The sequence below is a fragment of the Balaenoptera physalus genome, assembly GCF_965194825.1.
Source record: "Balaenoptera physalus genome assembly, chromosome: 14".
NCBI classification, from domain to species: Eukaryota; Metazoa; Chordata; class Mammalia; order Artiodactyla; family Balaenopteridae; genus Balaenoptera; species Balaenoptera physalus.
Window position 1 is genome coordinate 80,449,620 of NC_138893.1, and position 20,290 is coordinate 80,469,909.

Here is a 20,290-nt window from a genome sequence, read left to right on the forward strand (position 1 = left end):
CTTTGCAATATTTGTAAAAGTAGTATCCTAGGTTTCTCCAACCATGCCAAACTACGTGCTATAAAAATTAAGACATTTTTCAAAGGTGGGAAATTCTTACAGCTGCACCCATTCCCTCCATGGTGCCTTAGTCTGGAAAAGACCCAGGCACTGTTGTTTTCCCTAGACCGTAATGCCTTGTCATGTGGGAGAATTTGTTGCTCAAGTCAAGTGCCACAGTGGATCAGGGGAGGGAGATGATGACCTATTTGCTGAGGGGAAATGTAAGAAAGCTCAAAAGCATAGTTCCAACCTTCTGAAGGAGGGCGCAAGTGGGTCAGAATGAAGTATGGTAGATTTCCAATCGGGGTTTGCGGGGGGAGTCGTATCAGTAAGAGGACACGCAGTCCAGAGGGTTAAACAATGCCAAGAAGAGGAAGAAAGGAAACTTTCTAACACTGTCTTTTCCAGATAAAGTTTTTAATTTTGAAAATTTGGGGGATTTCTCAAAATGTTAAATAGAGAGTTTCCATATGACCCAACAGTTCTAGGTATCTTCCTAAGAGAAATGAAACCATATGTATTAATTTCCTCTGGCTGCTATAATAAGTTACTACAAACTTAGTTGCTTACAACTGATTTTTTCTCTTCTTTTTCTGGAGGCCAAAAGTCTGAATTCAGTTTCACTGGACTAAAGTCAAGGTGTTTGCAGGGCATCTAGTTTCCGAAAAACTAGAAAACAAGTATTCTGCCTCTAAACTATAATAGTAGGACAGCTGTAAGATAACAGTTATAGGCATTCCCATTCCAGAGGGGAGAAAATGGAAGGAAGAAAGGAGCTACCAGCCCCAAGTACCTTCAAAATCCAACCAGACAAATTCCATTGGGTTTTAAGATCCAGGAATAATCCTCTGTGGCTTAGAATTGGCATTAGGTAATATGATTCCTCCAAATGTGTTCTTTTTCAAAGTTGCTTTGGCTATTCTAGTGTTGTTGCCTTTTCATATACATTTTAGGATCAGCTTTTCTATACCTACAAAAAATCCTACTGCTATTTTGATTGAAACATGTTAAACCTATAGACCAACTTGGGGGAGCATTGGCTTCCATGAACATGGGTTCCAACCCATGAACGTGGTCTCTCCATTTACTTAGATAATCTTTAACTTCCTTCATCAGTGTTTTGTGGTTTTCAGCAAATGGATTCTGTACATTTTTGTTAGATTTATACATAAGTATTACATTTTGGGGGAGATATTGTAAGTGGCATTTTTTAAAAATTCAGTTTCCAATTGTTCATTGGTGGTATGTAGAAATGCACATTATATTTCTATGTTGACCTTGAATCCTTAACTATGTTACACTGGCTAGCACTTATTCCAGGATATGGAATACGTGGAGTGAGAGTGGACATCTTTGATTTATTCCTACTCTTAGGGGGAAAATATTCATTGTTTCACCATGAAGTATAATGTTAGTTGTAGGTGTTCTGTAGATGTTTGTCTTCTGAGGTTGAGGGAGTTCTTTTCTATTAATAATTTGATGAGAGTTTTTATTGTGAATGGATTTTGAGTTTTGCCAAATGCTTTTTCTGATTCAATTCATATAATCATGTTGTTTTTGTTCTTTACACTGTTAATATGGTGGATTACATTGACTGATTTGAGAATATTGAACCAGCCACTGTGCATTCCAAGATAGACCCCACTTGGTCATAGTGTGATTTATTTATATCTATTCCTCTCTCTCTCTCTCTCTCTCTCTCTATATATATATATATATATATTTATTTATTTATTTATTTATTTATAGGTAGATATATAGATTTGATTTGCTAATATGTTTGTGAAGATTTTTTATGTCTGTGTTTGTGAGTAGATATTGTTCTATAGATTTCTTACACTGTCTTTGTCTGGCTTTAATATCAGGGTAAAGTTGACTTCATAAAATGAGTTGGGAAGTCTTTCCCTTCTATTTTCTGGAAGTGATTGTGTAGAATTGGTGTTATTTTTTCCTTAAATGTTTAGTAGAATTCACTAGTGAAACGATCTGGGCCTCAATTTCTTTTCCCAAAGGTTTTTACAGACTAATTTAATTTCTTTAATAGCTGTAAGTCTATTTAGGTTATTTATTTAATACTGAGTGAGTTGCTGCAGTTTGAGGTTTTTGAAAAATTTAGGAATTAGTCTAATTTATTTGAGCTGTTCAATTGATGTATGTAAGTTGTTTGTAGTTTTCTATTATTGCCTATCTAATGTCTGCAGGGTCTGTAATGATAACCTCTCTCTCATCCTTGATTTTTTGATTTGTGTCTCCCTCCCTCCCTTCCTTTTTTTTTCATTTTTTTGTCAGTCTTACACATGTAAATTTTGCTGATCTTTTCAAAGTTTTTTGATTGCATTATTTTCTTTCTTTTTCTGTTTTCTTTCTGCTTACTTTGGGTTTATTTTACTCTTCTAGCTTCTTAAATGGAGCTTAGGTTATTGATTTGATACTTTTCTTTTTTAATATAAGCATTTAATGCTATATATTTCCTTCTAAGCACTGCTTTAGGTGCATTGCACAATTTTTGAAATGTTGTATTTTCTTTTTCATTTAGTTAAAAATATTTTATAATTCCATTTGAGACTTCTTCTTTGACCCACGGGTTATTTAAATGTGTGTTGCTTAATTTCCAAGTATTTGGAGATATTCCTCTTATATTTCTATTATTTATTCGTGGTCTGATTCCATTATGGTAAGAGAACCTACTTTGTATGATTTCACTTCTTTTAAATTTGTTAGTGTGTTTTAATTTTATTTTATTTTTGGGTGCATTGGGTCTTTGTTGCTGCGCATGGGCTTTCTCTAGTTGCGGCAAGCGGGGGCTACTCTTTGTTGCGGTGTGCGGGCTTGTCATTGCGGTGGCTTCTCTTGTTGCAGAGCATGGGCTCTAGAGCGCAGGCTCAGTAGTTGTGGCGCACGGGTTTAGTTGCTCCGCAGCATGTGGGATCTTCCCGGACCAGGGCCTGAACCCTTGTCCCCTACATTGGCAGGCGGATTCTTAACCACTGTGCCACCAGGGAAGCCCTGTTAGTGTGTTTTATACAATCTGTCTTGGTGAATGTTCCATGTGAGCTTAAATAGGATATATATCCTGATATATTGTTGGGTAGAGTGTTCTATAAATGTTCATTAGGGCCAGTTGGTGGATGGTGTTCAGTTCTATACCCTTGCTGATTTTATGTCTACTAGTTCTACCCATTACAATGAGATGAGTGCTGAGTCTCCAACTATAATTATGGATTTGTTTATTTTAGTTCTGTAAAATTTTGCTTTGTGAATTTTGAAACTCTGCTGAGGATATATATGTTTGGATTGTTGCATTTTCTTGATGAACTGAACTTTTTGTCATTATATATTGTCCCTAATATCTTTGGCAATTTTCTTTGTTCTGAAATCTGGTAGACTTCAGATCTGATTTAATAGACCCACTCAATATTTCTTTTTGCTTAGTGTTTTCATGAAAAATAATGTATCTGTTCTCATGATTTTTTTGTTTGAACCAAACTAACAATATATCTTTAAATTCTAAGTGATTTCCTTATAGCCAGCTTATAGTTGGGTCAATTAAAAAAATTATTCTGTGAATCTCCATTCGTTAAAAGGTGTACTCGACCATTTATATAAAATGTAATTATAGATATGTTTGGATTATATCTAATATTTTATTTGTTTTCTGTCGATTTTCTCTGTTCTAGTTCTCCTCTTTCCTCTTTATTTTCTTCTTTTGGGTTATTTTGAATATTTTTAGATTTCATTTCATTTATAGTGTTTCTTATTATATAACTTTATGTAGTCTTTTAACTGATTGCCCTTGGGATTGTAATATACCTACTTAACTTTCCAAGTCTACTTAGATTCAGTGATTCACCGGCATAATATAGAAACTTGCCAACCTATAGGTCTCTTTACCCTCCCCATTATTTGTTGTACTTGTGTTGTTGAAAACGCCATCAGACAATGCTATAACTTTTTCTTTTCCGTCATCAAACGTATTTTAAAGAACTCAAGAGAAGTATAGTCTTTTATATTTATTCTGATATTTCCCATCTCTGTTGTTCTCTCTTCATTCCTGATGTTCCATCTTTCCCCTTGGAATCATTTCCATTCTGTCTGAACAACTTCCTTTAGCAATTCCTTTAGATCAGTCTGTTGGCAACAAATACAAGTTTCCTTCATCTGACAATGTCTTTATTTCATCTTCATTCCTGAAGGACATTTTTGGTGGGTACAGAATTCTGGGTTGACTAATCTTTTCTTTCAGTACTTTAAGTATATTGTTTCACTTCCTTCTTGCCTCCATTGTTTCAGGTGAGAAATCTATAGTCATTTGAATTGTTAACCTATAAGTAATGAGTCATTTTTCTCTGGTTACTTTCAAGATTTTCTTTTTGACTTTAGTTTTCTCTCATCTGATTACACTGAGTTTAAGCATTATTTCTTTGGGTTTATTCTGTTGGGCCTGAGATTCTTGAATCTCTAGGTTCGTCTTTGATAGAATTTGGGAAGTTTTCTTTCATTATTTCCTCATATATATTTTCTGTACCATACTCTTTCTCCTCTCCTTCTGGAATTCCTATGACACAAATGTTGGACTTTTGAATATACCACAGGGCCCTGAGGCTCTATTCGTTTTTTTTCAATATTTTTTCTTTGTTGTTCAAATTGTACAATTTATATTGATCTAGCTTAAGGTTTATTGATTCTTCCCTTTTTCATCTCCATCCTGTTATTGAGCCTATCCACTGAGTGTGCTAGTTATTATATTTTTCAATTCTAGAATTTTCATATAATTATTTTTATCTTGTTTCTTTACTAAGGCTTTCTGTCTTTTGATTCTTTACAAAAGTGTTCTCTGTTAGTTATTGGAACATTTTATAATAGCTACTTTAGGCTCTTGTTAGATATTTCTAATATTTGTGCCATGTAGGCATTGGATGCAAGTTGAGATTCTTTTTTTTAGTTATTCATATGCCAAGTACTTTTTTTTATTGTATTCTCGACACTTTGTTTTTTTATTATGAAATTCTGGGTCTTGTTTAAAACTTGCAAACACATTGATAATTTTATTGTGGCATGTAATGACCTGTTTTATTTTAGACTGAAATTCTGGCCAAGCGTCTATGGGTTGTAATTTCAATATGAGTTGAATTTTCAAAACATTGGCAGTGTTATTTGGATCTGCCCCACATCAGTCTCAAACTGGGTGATAGTTTATATTATGCTCTAGTCCTCAAAATCTATATATGCTGTGTAGGGTCAGTTTCATCCTTGCACAGCTCAGGCTGAGCCCAGGAGTTCATAAGTAATTGTAAGGGACTCCTTTCTTAAGTCCTCTTTCTCTGTGATCTCCAGGGGAATTTGCGCTTCCATAGGGTTTTCCTTTTTATCCTCTGACCAGAAAGCTGGGGCTTTAGCTACCCTGGTTTGTTATACACTTTCTGCTACTGTGTCCTCACCTGGACAAACCAGTGGGAGGACAAAGAGAGACAAAAAACAGTAGGGCTTTGCCTCACTCTCTTTGGACCTCAGACCCTCTAGCCAGAAAAGTTTCTCCTACCTCCTTTTATCTCCCATTGCCACTGCTGCTACTGCCGGCACTGGGTGCCTTAGGGGTGGAGGTGCAAGAAAAGAGAAGAAAAGAAAAAAGAACCCAAACCATGATTTCCCCATTCTCTCTGAGTGTTAGGAATTGCCTCTACTGGTCTTTGAGCCAGAATGAGAGCTTCTCTTGGGGCTTTGTCTTTCCACATTCTTGTCTTCATTTACAGGTTCTGGGCTTCCTCAAAGTCAGGTTAGAGGATACCAGAGCAAAAACAATGGTAAACTCACTGCTGATTTGGTGGTACTTCCAATTCTGGTCATTTTCCCTAATCTGTTTGCTACCTTTTGTCTCAGAGACTTCAAATAGCTGCTCCGTGCATTTTGTCCAAGTTTAATAGATGCAATCAATGAAAGACACAGGGTGGAGTGTCCTTATTCTATTTTATCCAGAGCCCGAAAACCAGATATCACTTTAGAAACAATATTCTATGTTTGTCCTTTATAGCTGGACCAGGGAGAATATTGCCTCTAAGGCAGTGTCATCATCATCATGTCCTTTTAGCGTATTCCATAATCACTCTCTTTGGGGTGAGTTTGAGGTAATCCACCTTTTCATCAGAGACTATGAATAATGTAACCTGGCAAGCTGCATTACTGTGGAATCCTGTGCATCTCCTGGCAGAACAATGGGAGGTGACTGTTTCCACTTCAGACTCATTTAGCTGATTTAGAGAAACTTTGGGACACCTGTAAAATGATGCTGAGATCAATTTAAGCATCCATCTGCCATCTTGAAAAATGGCATGCAATAAAACCTTTCAACTGGGTATAATTTTTGTAGTTTTTATCAGCTGCCACATGTATCCCATGGTAGCACGAGTGATGCAGGCCCACTGATTAGGGTTTCAAGTACTAAGAAATACAGGTGTCCTGCCTGCCTTGATGCTGTGCTTTGTGTACACTAGGGGATGGGAAGTAGGCTGGGAAGCGGATGGAATTAATTGACATTATATAAGTGAGAGATATCACTTCCTCCCTTTCCCCCATACCGTGTCAGCAGGTAGAGTATCTCTGCCCACCAAAAACTAACATACAGCTCTATGTCCACTGACCTTGGGGTGCAGAAGCTCTTTGTTGTGGTCAGTCTGCAAAGAGAAGTCTGTGTTTATGCCTAGCCTCCATATTTATGGTGTTGCTTTTTAGGACAATGGATTTAATTAGTTTCTCCTTTTTTTCCTAGACTGACAAAATAAATATCATTTCTTAAGGAGTTTCTGTTGGTTTCCTGTTTCAGCTAACATTTGGCAGTGAGAAGGCCATTTATTTTAATGGTTGGGTATTTTTTCTTCTCCTTAAATGGACTAGTGAGGAAAGAATCAGTGAAAGAGGAATATTTGGTACCTCTTTCGGAATTTGGATTAGGTATTAGACTTGATCATCCAAAGATCTTGGATGGTGTCCCCCTGTCCAGATATATCCATGGAACACTATGTTTTTCAGATGTGCCAGCACAGCCTCACCCGTCCTGTTCTCCCTCACTCGTGAAGTGTGAGGGGAGTTGTGGAGCCGTGCAGTGGGCAGAAGGCTGGGGTTGGGGGTGTGTTGTAAGCCTCTGAATTAGGACATGATTTGTTGTAAGACCTCGCACTGCTTGCTCAAGCTTTCTGAGCTTCATATTCACCCACAGTAAAAAGTGGAAGAGCCTAGCAGATTGTTGGAAAGATTACCAGTACATGACAGTACCTCACCCCCTTCTTGTTCCTTAGGGGTTGGTGGTACTGTTTGGGTTTCTATTTGTGATGAGATCTGACACTGGATTAGGATTGGGTCACTCATGGGGGAACACAGAGGGATGAACCTAATCTAAAGCCACTCTCTAGGGTGGTGTAAAGACATCCCTCCCTATACTGCTTACAGTTTTGTGTTGCCAAAGTCTTTGTAAATGACTGATATTGGGGGAGGTCCCTGGAACTCTGTGGTGAGATACAGAATTAGTAGAATTTTCTGCCTGAGTGCATTTTCTAGGGCAGTAGCATTGTTTATCAGCCTAAGTGACACTGGGTCCCTCAACCTTTCTGTCAGAAACCCATCCCCTACCCCCACAGCTAGATTTTACCTGCATGTACAGGTGAAACCTGGATGCACCTTTATGGCTTTTCCCAGGCCCCTCAGTGAATGGAGATTTGCTGGCTATTCTTTTCCATATGTAATGAATGTCCAGCTAGCAAGTGCAGCCCTGCCCAGGACAGAACCCTGCAGTGGCAGTGCCTGGAAGGAGAATAGCTGTGTGCTGGGCTGTGTTACCCGTGGAGAACTCAGAGAGTGTAGTGACCTCCCGGGTCCTGCCTGGAGGATTGATATGTACTATGGACTTGAACTTGCTCGTAGAACCAATGGGCACAGGAACAGAGAGACCTCTCCTTGACCAAGCGGGATTATCACACGTCTTCTCTTTCTTCTCATCTTATACCAACTGTAGGATACCATCCTGGCAGTTTTCTGGGAATACTGAACTATAACAAGGGCTAAAATCTTCCAAGAAATGCAACAAGAAGGAGGAAATGTGCCTTCCAGAACTCTTCTCAGGAGGCATACAGTTTGTGGTTGGACGGAATACTTTGGTAAACTCTTTGGGATAGGAGGGATGAGTTCCCTTGAACATGTTACTCCACGTTCAAGTAACAACAGATATTTTCTAATTTGCCTTCTGAAGAGTCGCATCCACTTAATTGCAAGGCTTTTCTTTTGCTGAAGGGAGTATGCAAAATTGGGGCCAGGATTGAATTGCTGAGGGCAATAGAGGCTGAGGGCTCTGACCTGGGGTCATTCTTCTCTCTTTCATCCCCACCCAGCACTCAGCCTCTACTCCAAATACAAGTTAAACAAGTACTTTTAAAAATAATGTTTGAACAAGCATCGAAGTATTAGCATGCCTTTCTTGTGGACCAAGGATGTGCCAGGTATCAGTTCAGAATCAGTCTGAACTGATACCTGGCAAACAAAGAGGAAACAAAGAGGAAAGCCATTTGCTAGGAGGGAGGATGAAAGATGAAAGTAGAATCTAGTGAGTCTCCACTGGAGGGATGTGGGCAAGAGTCAAGCCCAGAAATTGGAAGTAGCCAATCCAGTCTACCCATCATGGTCTTTTTGTCTCAGGGCTCCTTTCAGGAGACCAGGCTGGGTCTTTATGTCCACGTATGACCTTTCTCCTATTTGGGGAGACAGTCAGTTCCTCCAAATACCTAACTTCTCTCTTATCATCCTATCTATTCAGAGTGAACTTGCTGGCCACTAGGGAAGGGGAGGGGGAGGGAGGACCTCCAGGGAACACTGCTGTCTTTTGGGGATAAACTCAAGCTACTTAGTTTTTCTCCTCAGTCCAGAGGATCATTTGTTGATTAGTGATGTTTCAGGTTTTTCCAGTAGCAGCTAAGCAATAGGAAGCCATGAATCACTGGCCCAACGTCTAACTGGCTGTGTTCCCTTGTGCGAGTAGTAGAGATGTCTTCATAATCACCATCACCATCACCAACACTCATTATTAATGATAGAGCATTTATAGAACATCTACAGGGTACATACTCAGTAAGTGCCATCTTTTAGTATGATTAAGCCGCCAAAGCACCTATCACATAGGAAGCACTCAGAAAACATTAGCTATTTGCCAGGCACTATGTTAGGTGTTTTACATGGATCACCTCATTTCATCTGTCTTCCTAGGAAGTAGGTACTATTGTTGCTTTCATTTTGCAGGTGAGGGGATTGAGGCTTGGAGAGGTTATACAACTGACCCAGGGACGTTCAGTGAGGCTGGGATTTGAACCCAGAGGCTGCATGTGCTTTGGTACTTCCTACATTGCTGCTGCACTCAGGATCATGGCCCCTCTTAAACAGAAACTGCTAAGGCCAGCTAAATACCTCAGCAATTTATAAGCTGTCTCCTTTCGGTCTCTGAACCAAATGTCATTTTGACGAGGCCTAAAATCCACTCTAGGAAGCCGCAGAGGGGAATTTCAAGTCATTTCTAACTTCCTGTGAAAATATTCTCTAGCTGGCAAGAGATTTTTCCAGGTAACAGTGAATACACAATAAAGCGGGTGCCTCTACCTTGGGTACCTGGCTCACAAATAACCCATTTGGCTTCCCAATCACCCTGATACCTAAAACTAGCGGAATTTATAATCGTGGCTTGAATGGCTCTGTTCAGCCAAAAAGCAAAAGTTTATGGCTGAAACCCTTTGCTCTGAAATGAAATCTAGTCTCTTTGGCTCGACTTTATTAGGCCCGTATTGTACAGCGATATGAGACGTAAGTATCCAGAATCTGCTGTCACTAAAATAGAACTGAGAGTTGGCAAACATTTTTGTCCTCACACTCAACACTGTGTCCTAAAATGGAAAAGTTAAACAGAAATAAGGGATACGAATAGGAGCCATTTTCTGAAACTTTAATTTTAATTGAATTAAATATAGCTGTGTCATTGTTCTCTCTTTACACAGCCCACATTGAAGTGGAGACTAAGTTATTATTGGGGTCATTGGATCAATGGAGAGAGACTAGGTAGATAAATCTGGATCCCTGAAATATTGTTTAGACTAATTATCACAGCAACCCAAACACTGGGATACCCATCTTGTGCTTAATTATCTACAGGCTTTCTCTGTAACTGGCTCCAATATTTAGTGATACTCATAGAAAGCATCCTTTTTCATCTCTTATTCAAATCCTTTGGGCCATGATTGATTCTCTGGTCCTCAAAGGCATGGTCCTCAAAGAGAATACTTGTTCTATGTTCTTCACTCTCTTTGGGAATACCTTTGCTACTGTACGTGTGGTCCATGTTTGGGGAGTATTTATGTTGCCTGGGAGCTTGTTAGAAATGCAGAATCTTAGACCCCACCCCAGGACTACAGAAAGCACATTTTACTAACACCCTTGGGTGATTCACATGCTCTTCAGAGTTTGGGAAGCACTGGACTCACAGCCTTAGACATGCCCACTGGTGAGAAACTATCCTGTGTTAACTTCAGTGGATGCAGTGGGATTCTCCCCAAACTGTCTAAAATATTGAAGATTTTGCAAACGCATAGGTAATTCTCTAACTATTTGTCTTATCAAAAGCAACCTCATAATTCCTGTGCTGATTCAAATGCTTTTCTATCTAACTCCTTTCTTTTTCTCCCAGTTCTTAATTAGTTAATAGCAAACAGTTGTTTTTGGTCTCAGTTTTAGAATTTAGGAGTAATGGAATTGCCAAATGCAGCCTTTGCTGGGCTCAGTCTATTTCCTGTTGAATTGTTGTTTGACCCTACATTGGAATTCAAAAGAGTACAATCCAGAAGATAAAGGGCTAGGTCACATTGGAAAGAAAGCATAGTCATGAGACGGAGCAAAGGGGGCTCCTTTCTGCAGGGAGTGCGGTGGGACTCCTAGCTAGTAAGAGGTAGGACTTCTGTTAGATTGGCAAATACACCAGTTCCTGAGAGTCCCTTCTTTCAAATTCAAGCCTCCAAGGTATTGGATCTAGAATTTAGAAAACCATAAGCCACTTGCTAAGTAGCCCAAGATGTTCTGTGATGACAAAGTTTCCCAGAAATGTACTGCTCAGTAGGAAGTGTTCTGGGAAGTTTAAAAATCACCCGACTCTACACGTTCCCTGTCAGATGCCAAGAATACAGAATTTTTCAGCATTCGGGGGGCAGAAATTGGTTCCTTTCATGGTCAACACTAAACGCTATGAAGTTAGCAGCACTGACTTGTGATTAGATGCCTGGAAAAATTGTGCTTGTTTCTTTGTGTCTCTTTCTCCAGTTTTGTCTTGCTCAGTTCAATTCAACAAATATTAATTAAGCACCTCTTATAAGCACCTCATAAGGTAGTATGCTGCTTGTTCTAGAAGATACAAAGTTGAATGCCTAAGGGAGGGTCTCGTGTTCCAAAATTCCACTTTATTGTAGTTCTTGTCAGATGTTAGAAGACTCAGATACTATGACGGTAGCTAATGACAACTAATGCATACTGAGTGCATACTGCCAACCAGGGAATGTTCTAAGCATTCTTTATCCATTATCTCTTTTAGCCCTCCCAAGCTCACCAGAGGTGGGCATGATTTGTGTTCCCATTAAGGCAGGGCAGAGCACATCAATTTGGGGAAATGAGGAAAGTCCTCACAGACGAGGTGGCATACGATGGGAACTTTATAGGTAGAGTTGGATCTTGACAGCTGAAAATGGCCACAGAGAGATTTCTGACAGTAGGATCAGGGAAACGAAGTGGTGGGGAGATCGGAGGGAGGAAGTTTTCAGAATAGCATTGCTGGTCTCCATGAGCTGCTCCTTGAAATAAAGGATTCTGTGACTTAGTACCATGTTGCCCCTTTGGAGATTTACAATTCATAGTAACATGTGAAATACTCTGAGTTGCACTAAAAAACTCCCCAGTTTGGCTTTGTGAAATCCAGCACTTCCCAAATGTATTTCATCCATTCAGCAAATATTGAGCTACTGCTATGTTCCATGCACTGTTCCAGGCTCTGGAGACTCAGGTGAATTTTTCTGCCTTCAAAAAACCTATATTTTAATGGGGACACCATAGAACTCCCTCTTCACTCTCTTATGTTCAAGGTGGCACCTGTTAATAAGTTCTGTCGAGGCTACCTTGGGAAATCTTAGTTGGGAATAATCCTACTTTACTGGAATTTGGGGGAAATTGTGAGAAGTAAGGTTTGTAAGATAGAGTAGGACCAGCACAATTGCAAATGCAGTCCGTGGATGGGTGCCATGAACTGTTTGCTACTCATCCACGAAGTGGCAAGTACAGAAAATGAGAGGAATGCTTAGGAACTTTTAGAGCAATTTGACAGATTAATTTTATATTGGTTGAATCTAATGATAGAAATTTTGGACTTGTAGTTTGCATGTCTTGTCTATATTCTTTTTTTGTTTTTTGGAAATCATTTCTGTTAGATTTTGCAGAAGTTTGAGTCTGCAAAACGATGGATACTAGAAATAAAAACAAAACCCTGGTCTCTCACCCCAAATGGGTTGAGAAGCTCTGTTCTGGAAAATCCTGCCTGCCAGGGACTGAATTGTTCTCCTGAGGATTGCTTGGCAGGCGTCTGCTTGAGAACACTTACTTGCTGCTTGCCCTACCCAGATGAGAATTATTTTTAGTAGTATTTTAAGAACCTTATTATTTGAAGCACAAGTGAGAATGTTCTTAACTATTATCAAGATTGCAAAACCAAAGTCCTATTTGGACAGATAGTGAATAGGCCCATCTTTAAAAAGGCCTGGCAACACTTAAGCATAAATACCTTTTCTACATTGGAGAGGAAAAAAAGAAAAGGGTAGAACAACCTACCTACATATTAAAAAAATTACCAATTTCCTGCCACATAGGCCACACTTTCTGAAATAATTTATAAATAATAATTATTTTTAAAAGTTCTCATATCACTCTTTCTGTTAACCCTTCCTTTAACTTCAGTTCCTCTGGCATTCTGTGTTTTCAGAAGTAACCTAAGTTGGGGTAACATAGCAGGGGGGAAAATACCCTGTCTGCTAACTCTTTTTGCATGTGGTGTGGTCTGTTGATCTCTCTCTGAACACTTCATGTGGGCTGATCTTTTTCTTCATAATGCTTGATGGAAGAAATCTCATTTGATAGCCTGCAGCCCACTAGTCTGGGAATAAGAGATTCAGTGGAAGTCCACCCCAGAATTAATCTTTGGAGTTGTTTATTTATTCGTTCAGTGCTGAAGCAACCAGTTATCTTGCATTCCATCAAATTCCAAATAATGTGTTTTAATTGACATTGTCCCAAAGCCTTTGGAAAAATCTGAGATCCTTTCGTTCTATTCTCACATTCTGGAAAATACAATCTGAAATAGGCCATAATTGTGGAATGCCAAATCGTTATGGAGTCCCTGAAATCCAATGCTGCTCTCGGAAGGACAGCCGACCTGAGTCCACATCCAAGAAGGACAGCGTTGATATGCAATTTGGCACAGAGAATAGATATATTCTTTTTTTTTTTTTTGAAGAGATATATTCTGAAAAGGTGCAAATCACTGTTGGTTTCCCATCTCTTCTGTTTCTTTCCTTTGTTTTCAACTTTATCACCAGTTTCCTCCACCCCCCAGAAAGCTGTGCAGCGAGGCTTTCTCTGTTCTGGCACTCGTGAGGAGCTAAGCTAGCAAGACTCAAGCGTTTTGTTTTTTAATTCTACGAGTTTATGTTGAGGTGAGGAAGAGAGAGGGAAAGAGCCGCATGCCCACTGGTGGTTAAAACTGCGGCAAGTTTGTTAACATTGGAACATAGAGGGAAATAAAGGAGGAGAGAGAGAATCCAGGAACTGGGTCAGTGATAAAGTCTTCTTAACAGTCAGTTGTCCTTAGCATTGTTCTTTCCAGCAAGAAATGATTGGATGCAACATTGAATCAGATTTTTCCCAGTGGCAGAGCATGCTGTTGAGGGATGGGGATGAAGGACCCCACTCATTTTAGTGATCAGCCCACACCCTCATCACCCTAGAGCCCATCAATGCTGATTCCATGTTGATTACTGTAATTAAGAGCTTGACACATTCTGTGGGTGTTCTCTGTTTTTTGTGGGCGTAAATATGTTTTTGTGGAATCTCAGATACGTCGGCCAGTTCCTGTCAGTGCACTCTGTTTTAGACGGTCACGTTACAAAGGACAGTGACAATGTATTGTGTAATTTATATGTACAAATATTCATTCAGCTGTAGCTAATTGATTCTAATTAAGGACTTTTATGGTTTAAAACTATACATCCTTTAGAGCAAGAATATCGAGAATTTGGATAGATTTTTAAAAAATCATAAATGTAATAAATACCTGCTATTACAATAAATAGTCTTCTACTACCAGTTTTGGGCAATACTGGTGTGTATGTTACAACTCACCTCTTCTTATTGCAGCTATTAACATAATGGTCATTGATTTTTATAATTTCCTCTTCATTATATTTGATGTGCACAACATAACGTATATTTGGATTAAAACAATGTACTTGTTTTCGATTAAGGATTGGTATATGATAGTCTTTGGAATTATTCATACGACTCTGGAGGTAGGGATGGACTTCTGCAAAATTATTTGGCTGTAATCAACACAGTTATTCAGACTCTTTGCTGGAAACAGAAATCACAGTGATTGTAACATACCACAGCTGGGATGGTTGATTTTTCACATTCACTGGGCTGTTAACGTTAGAGAAACACAGTTTCACCCTAATCAGAGAAAGCATAAAATATAAAAGGTGTCGTTCCTGACCCACCGTTAGTAACACATGCAAAATCTGGGAGCAAGAAGGTGTTACTTCCCCCAGAGCCACGGCTGATGTTTCCAGTTTGATGGTGCCTTTGGTGGTGGAGCCATCGGCCCCCAGATTGGTGTACAACCGTTTACTTAAGGGATTGAACTAGACTGGTTGAAAAATTAGGTAATGAAGGGCAGATAAATAAGACCGTGAGAAGTGTGGACGAGCGAGCCCCACGGCTCAGATCTCTTTTCTCACTGAAGATCTGTGAGTGGTTGATGAATAAGGACCCGGAGCACATCACCTGCTCATTTTTGCTAGGTGCTCTTCTGAAGCAGCGGGAGTTTGATGTGACAGCCAGAGGAGAAATTGCTGCCTCAGGAAATGCTTTGCCTTTGACTGATTGTTGAATGGCTGGCAAATTAATTTTGGCACCTTTCCCTAAGTCATTTTGGTCCCATTCTTTCATTTTTCTGCTGGGAAGTGTGTATTCACATTACAGTTAAAAATATTTCGACAACACAGATGTGGAGAACAGCATGTACTATTTTAGGCAAGAAGTTGTAGGCTGGGATGGTTCCATTTTATAGAATAGAAATGATGCCGTTGTGCTCTGAGAGGAGGTCTGAACTCTCCTTTCAGCTCGACTTAAAATCAATATTACTTCTCACTGACTTCTCACAAAGTCAGGGGCTCCAGGGTTTAAGATCTTGCGTTCTTGAGGAGCTTTTCCTCTTAGATACTTATATTCTGCAAACCCTCCAAGCCCCCCAAGATCCTAGCACCACTGCTTCTCTATATATTTACCCTTTCAATCTCTAGCAAGAGATAATATGGTGGGTGGTTAACAGTATGAACTCTGAATCCTGTTTGTACCACTCATTGGCTTTGTGACTTTTAGTGGGTTACTTAGCCTCTCTGTGCCTCTGTTAAAGGGGACTTATAATGACAGTAACTCATTCTACCGTCTCTAGATCTCTTTGTTCACTGTCAAGTGTTTTAAACTCAACAAATTGTATTTTATACTAATTTTTCCTTTCCTAAGAATGTATTTGATTACGGCTAACAAAACTAAAAGGAATGTGTATTTTGCTTTTGCTGTTTTCAAAATAAGTGAAAGGTGCCATGCTTGAGAGTTAGAAAGGGAAACTTTGATAAGAAGGGGGTAATTGAAGCCCTTGCCTCAGGATGAAGATTGAGGTTCTGTTGTCTGAGTTTGTGACACATTACAGTGTCATAAGGCTGGGTGCTCTACCCCTGACTCTCCTGATGGGATAACCTGTTCCTGTCATTGTTCTGCCACAACTTGTCATTCTTGCCCTTAAGGATTGAAGGGTGTAAGTGTTAATTATAATTACTGATTCTCCTTATATTATACGTATTGGTTTTTTAAAAAAAATTTACTTGTGGTAAAATACATATAACAAAATTTACCATTTTACCATTTAAATCATTTTCAGTAAGTTTTTGTGTGTGTGTGTGTGTGTGAACATTTATCAGAACCTGAAAAATTTGTTAACTTATCAATAGGGAAATTGTGTTAAAGATGTAGAAATCTTAAAGGGTTATAACAATGAATTTAAACTCCTCAGCTCTTAGACAGTCCGTTCAGTACTTCTGCATCTTGCATTATACATACCATCTGAGCATCTGCATATGTCTGTGGAAGAGGCATTTTGCTTTCCAGAAAAGTTCTGTTCATTTTTTTTTCCAGTTTTTTGACTTTTAGTCCTCAAGCATTTCAGATCAGCCACAAACTTGCCGGAAACGAAATGTGGAAAAAAATCAGCAAAAGTCAGATGTATATCGTCAGATATATCTTAGACAGGTATATGTGATGCTTTTTCTGGCAAAGAGAAAAATATGGGAAAATGAATACCAGTTTAAATAAAATTCAGTCAGTAACTAGAATGGCTCATAAGACACAGAATATGCTCAAAAATATTTGCTGAATTAATGAATCAATGAACAATTTATGCTAAGTTCAAAAGAAACATGAATATAATATTTGTATCCTAAAAAGAATTTATTTCTACTTAAAAAGTTTAGTGATGAACCTACAATAAAATTTGATCTCAAGAGTAGTTCCATTAGGACACAGAGGCATGAAAATAATGACCATAACTAAAAGAACCAAATTAAAATCATATTAATTGAGGAATAGCACCAACAATCAATAATAATTGAGATAAAGCTTCATATTTTCATTATTTTTGAAAGCCAAGTGGAATATTTAAATTAGCAACATAAGCAACATATTATAAAAGGAATGTCCCTGCTAAAAGAATAGGTTGAATTCTTCTACTTCAAGAAAACTATTTGCCCATAAAACTCAACTGTGAGGATTTATAATTGGCAATCCCTCAGATACTATCCTATTTACCAATAAAAAATTGTGATAACATAGTGCCCCAAATATTATATATTTCAAACTATTTACTAATGCAGACTAAGCTTTCTTCAAATTAGTTGGAATTAATAACCTTTGCTTATGAAGTCAAGAATATCTTTTATTTGAAAAAAATAAGTTGAAATCTTATGAGTCGGGGAAATTAAAAAGTTTGTGCTTAGCTAAACACATAGCAGTTAATTTTTAAAATCATGAAGTTTAGCAGTAGAAAAGGTTGAGTCCTTTTGTTTTGAAAGACCCCGCTCTGGGGAAGACTGATTTGTAGATGAACAGTGCATACCCAGCAGTATTGCATAGCACACGTCTAACGTGTGGTGGTAGGTTAGAAGCAGCACAAACTAATGAGGTTAACCCACATAGTCTAATAACCCAGCCAGAACACAGAGCAGACGTAGCATAGAAGCAGGGAGCATTCAATTTATTTCTAAATTATTCCTAGCTTTTGTATTCCAGAGCATCACCAAGTAGATGGTAGGTGTGCGTTTCCCACTGTTTCCAAGTCTTTCTCATTTCCCCCAGTTTACTGACTATTGGGTCATAAGCAAGATGCCTTTTCTTATTGGCTGTTTCTGGTCTTAGTTGCAGTATGCGGGTTCTCCGTTGTGGCATGTGGGCTTTTCTCTAGTTGCAGCGTGTGCGGTTTTTTTTTTTTTTCCTCTCTCTCTAGTTGTGGCATGCGGGTTTTCTCTCTCTAGTTGTGGCACGCAGGATCCAGAGTGCGTTGGCTCTGTAGTTGTGGCACGAGGGCTTCAGAGTGCGTGGGCTCTATAGTTTGCGAAACCCAGGCTCTCTAGTTGAGGTGCAGGCTCAGTAGTTGTGGCGCGCAGGCTTAGTTGCCCTGCAGCAGGTGGGATCTTAGTTCCCTGACCAGGGATTGAACTCGCGTCCCCCGCACTGGTAGGTGGATTCTTTACCACTGGACAACGGAGGAAGTCCCAAGATGCCTTTTAATTCAGTACCAGCACAGGACATTATTAAGAGCCACTTCCAGTTGGCTGGGAAGCTCCTTTTCATCCTCCCCCTTATCTAACCTCCAGTGGAAGTGAACTGGGGAGACAGCAGCTTACAGATACCCAAGGACCACACAGCCTGCCTGTCTTCCTGCCTTGGGAATCCATGACATCCCCAGGCTCCCAGAGGGGCTCAGCGTTCTTGTTGTTTTCACTTTATACTTTTAAATGGTCGATTCCAAGGTAAAACCTTTCCAGAAATAGCTAGCGTGAAGAGGGCTGTTGGGAAAACCAGTTGAACTTGATTAATTACGACAAAAAAAAACAAACAAACAAAAAAACATTTTAATGACATTTTGGTTAAGACCTTTCTGAAACTACATTTTACTTTTTTTTTAATTATTTTATTTTATTTATTTATTTTTTAATTTATTTTTGGCCGCATTGGGTCTTCGTTGCCGCGCACGGGTTTTCTGTAGTTGCGGCGAGCAGGGGCTACTCTTCCTTGCAGTGTGTGGCCTTCTCATTGCAGTGGCTTCTCTTGTTGCAGAGCACAGGCCCTAGGTGCGCAGGCTTCAGTAGTTGTGGCACACAGGCTCAGTAGTTGTGGCTCATGGGCTCTGGAGCGCAGGCTCAGTAGTTGTGGCGCACGGGCTTAGTTGCTCCGCGGCATGTGGGATCTTCCCGGACCAGGGCTCGAACCCGTGTCCCGTGCATTGGCAGGCGGATTCTTAACCATTGCACCACCAGGGAAGTCCTACATTTTACTTTTTGTGATAGTCAAGGTGGTGTTGGAAAAATCTACTTTTTTCCCTGAAGTAGAAATAGATATGTTGTTTCATGTTATAACATATATGCTCACTGCAAAAGCCTTCAGACAATGCAGAAATCTATAGAGAAAAAGTGTCATTCTACATCTCAGAGATAACAACTGTTACTGTTTTGGTATAAAGCTTTCTAGATTTTTCTACGGCTTTACGAACATTCAGATAATTATAGGGTGTTTAAAAATAGGATCAGACTATACACACTATTTAGTAATGTGCCTTTTAAGGTAATTTTTCTATGAAAATATATACATTTTCATCATAATTTTTAATTGCTTCCCTGTATTCCATGGTATAAACCGACCATTTGTGGTTATTTCTAATTTCTTGTTCTAAGAACAAGAAGGATGTTCTTGTACGTGTGTATGTGTATACTCATCTGCTTGTTTCTTTGCTATGAATACTTAAGATGGAATTGTGTAAAAGAGTATGCACTTTTGTACATTTTGATAACAATTTAAAAATTGCTCTCAAAAATTTTTATCAATTTTGGATGAGTGCGCATGCCTCCACATTCTTGGAAATCATACAGGTTTAGGAAGAAGTGGTGCTTTAGGGGAGACATCCATCTAGTCTATGAGTTTAGGGGCATGGAAGGCTTCACGTGGTGATGGGGTATGCTCCTGGTTGTTCAGGAAGGTCGCCACGACACAACCAGTGCATTCATTTGTTTGCCAGATGGGGTAACCCCACTTTCCTTTTACTATCCTATCTTAAACCCTTCTCCTGTGTGCTTCTCCCTTAGATTGAGGAAGACACGTGGCAGAAATACTACTTGGAAGGAGTCTCAAATGAAATGTACACAGAATATCTCTCCAGTGCCTTCGTGGGTCTGTCCTTCCCTACTGTTTGTGAGTAAGTGACCGCTAACCATATGCTCTTTGGCTTTCAGAAACATTTAACGTGTCTCTGGAAGGAAATGCACCCCACCTGTGGCCAGCACAGTGGGGACACTCGACAATTACCAAGTGTCCTGTGCTCAGCCTTCTGTGATGAAGGGGAAGGTGGTCATTCTATGGCCCCTGCCTTGGGGATTTCTGCTGGCTCTCCTTTCCCTCCAGTCCTGAGAATCTCAGGCTTGGATTCATCATTTGCCCTAAATTATGAACTGCAGTTTTCGTGCATATCTTGAATTATGCCCCTATGATGTAGACACATGTATGAAGGGTAGCATGAACCCATGCCTCTGATTTTACCAGGGCAAAACCCAATCTTGCTAGCACCTTGATGAAAGAAATTTTAATCTCTTTCAGT

General features: G+C 39.4%; 1 protein-coding gene across 12 annotated transcripts in view; it reads left to right on the forward strand.

Moving 5' to 3' along the window:
• KCNMA1 (potassium calcium-activated channel subfamily M alpha 1) overlaps positions 1–20,290 on the forward strand; it is a 751,400-nt gene that overhangs the window by 561,199 nt on the left and 169,911 nt on the right. For all 12 annotated transcript variants that reach the window (XR_014253611.1, XM_082425676.1, XM_082425678.1 and 9 more), the window contains exon 15: positions 19,782–19,891. Coding sequence is in view for 11 of the 12 variants with exons in the window: in XM_082425676.1 (XP_082281802.1) it covers positions 19,782–19,891 (110 nt within the window). In the remaining variant the exon portion in view is untranslated. The remainder of the gene's footprint in view (positions 1–19,781; positions 19,892–20,290) is intronic.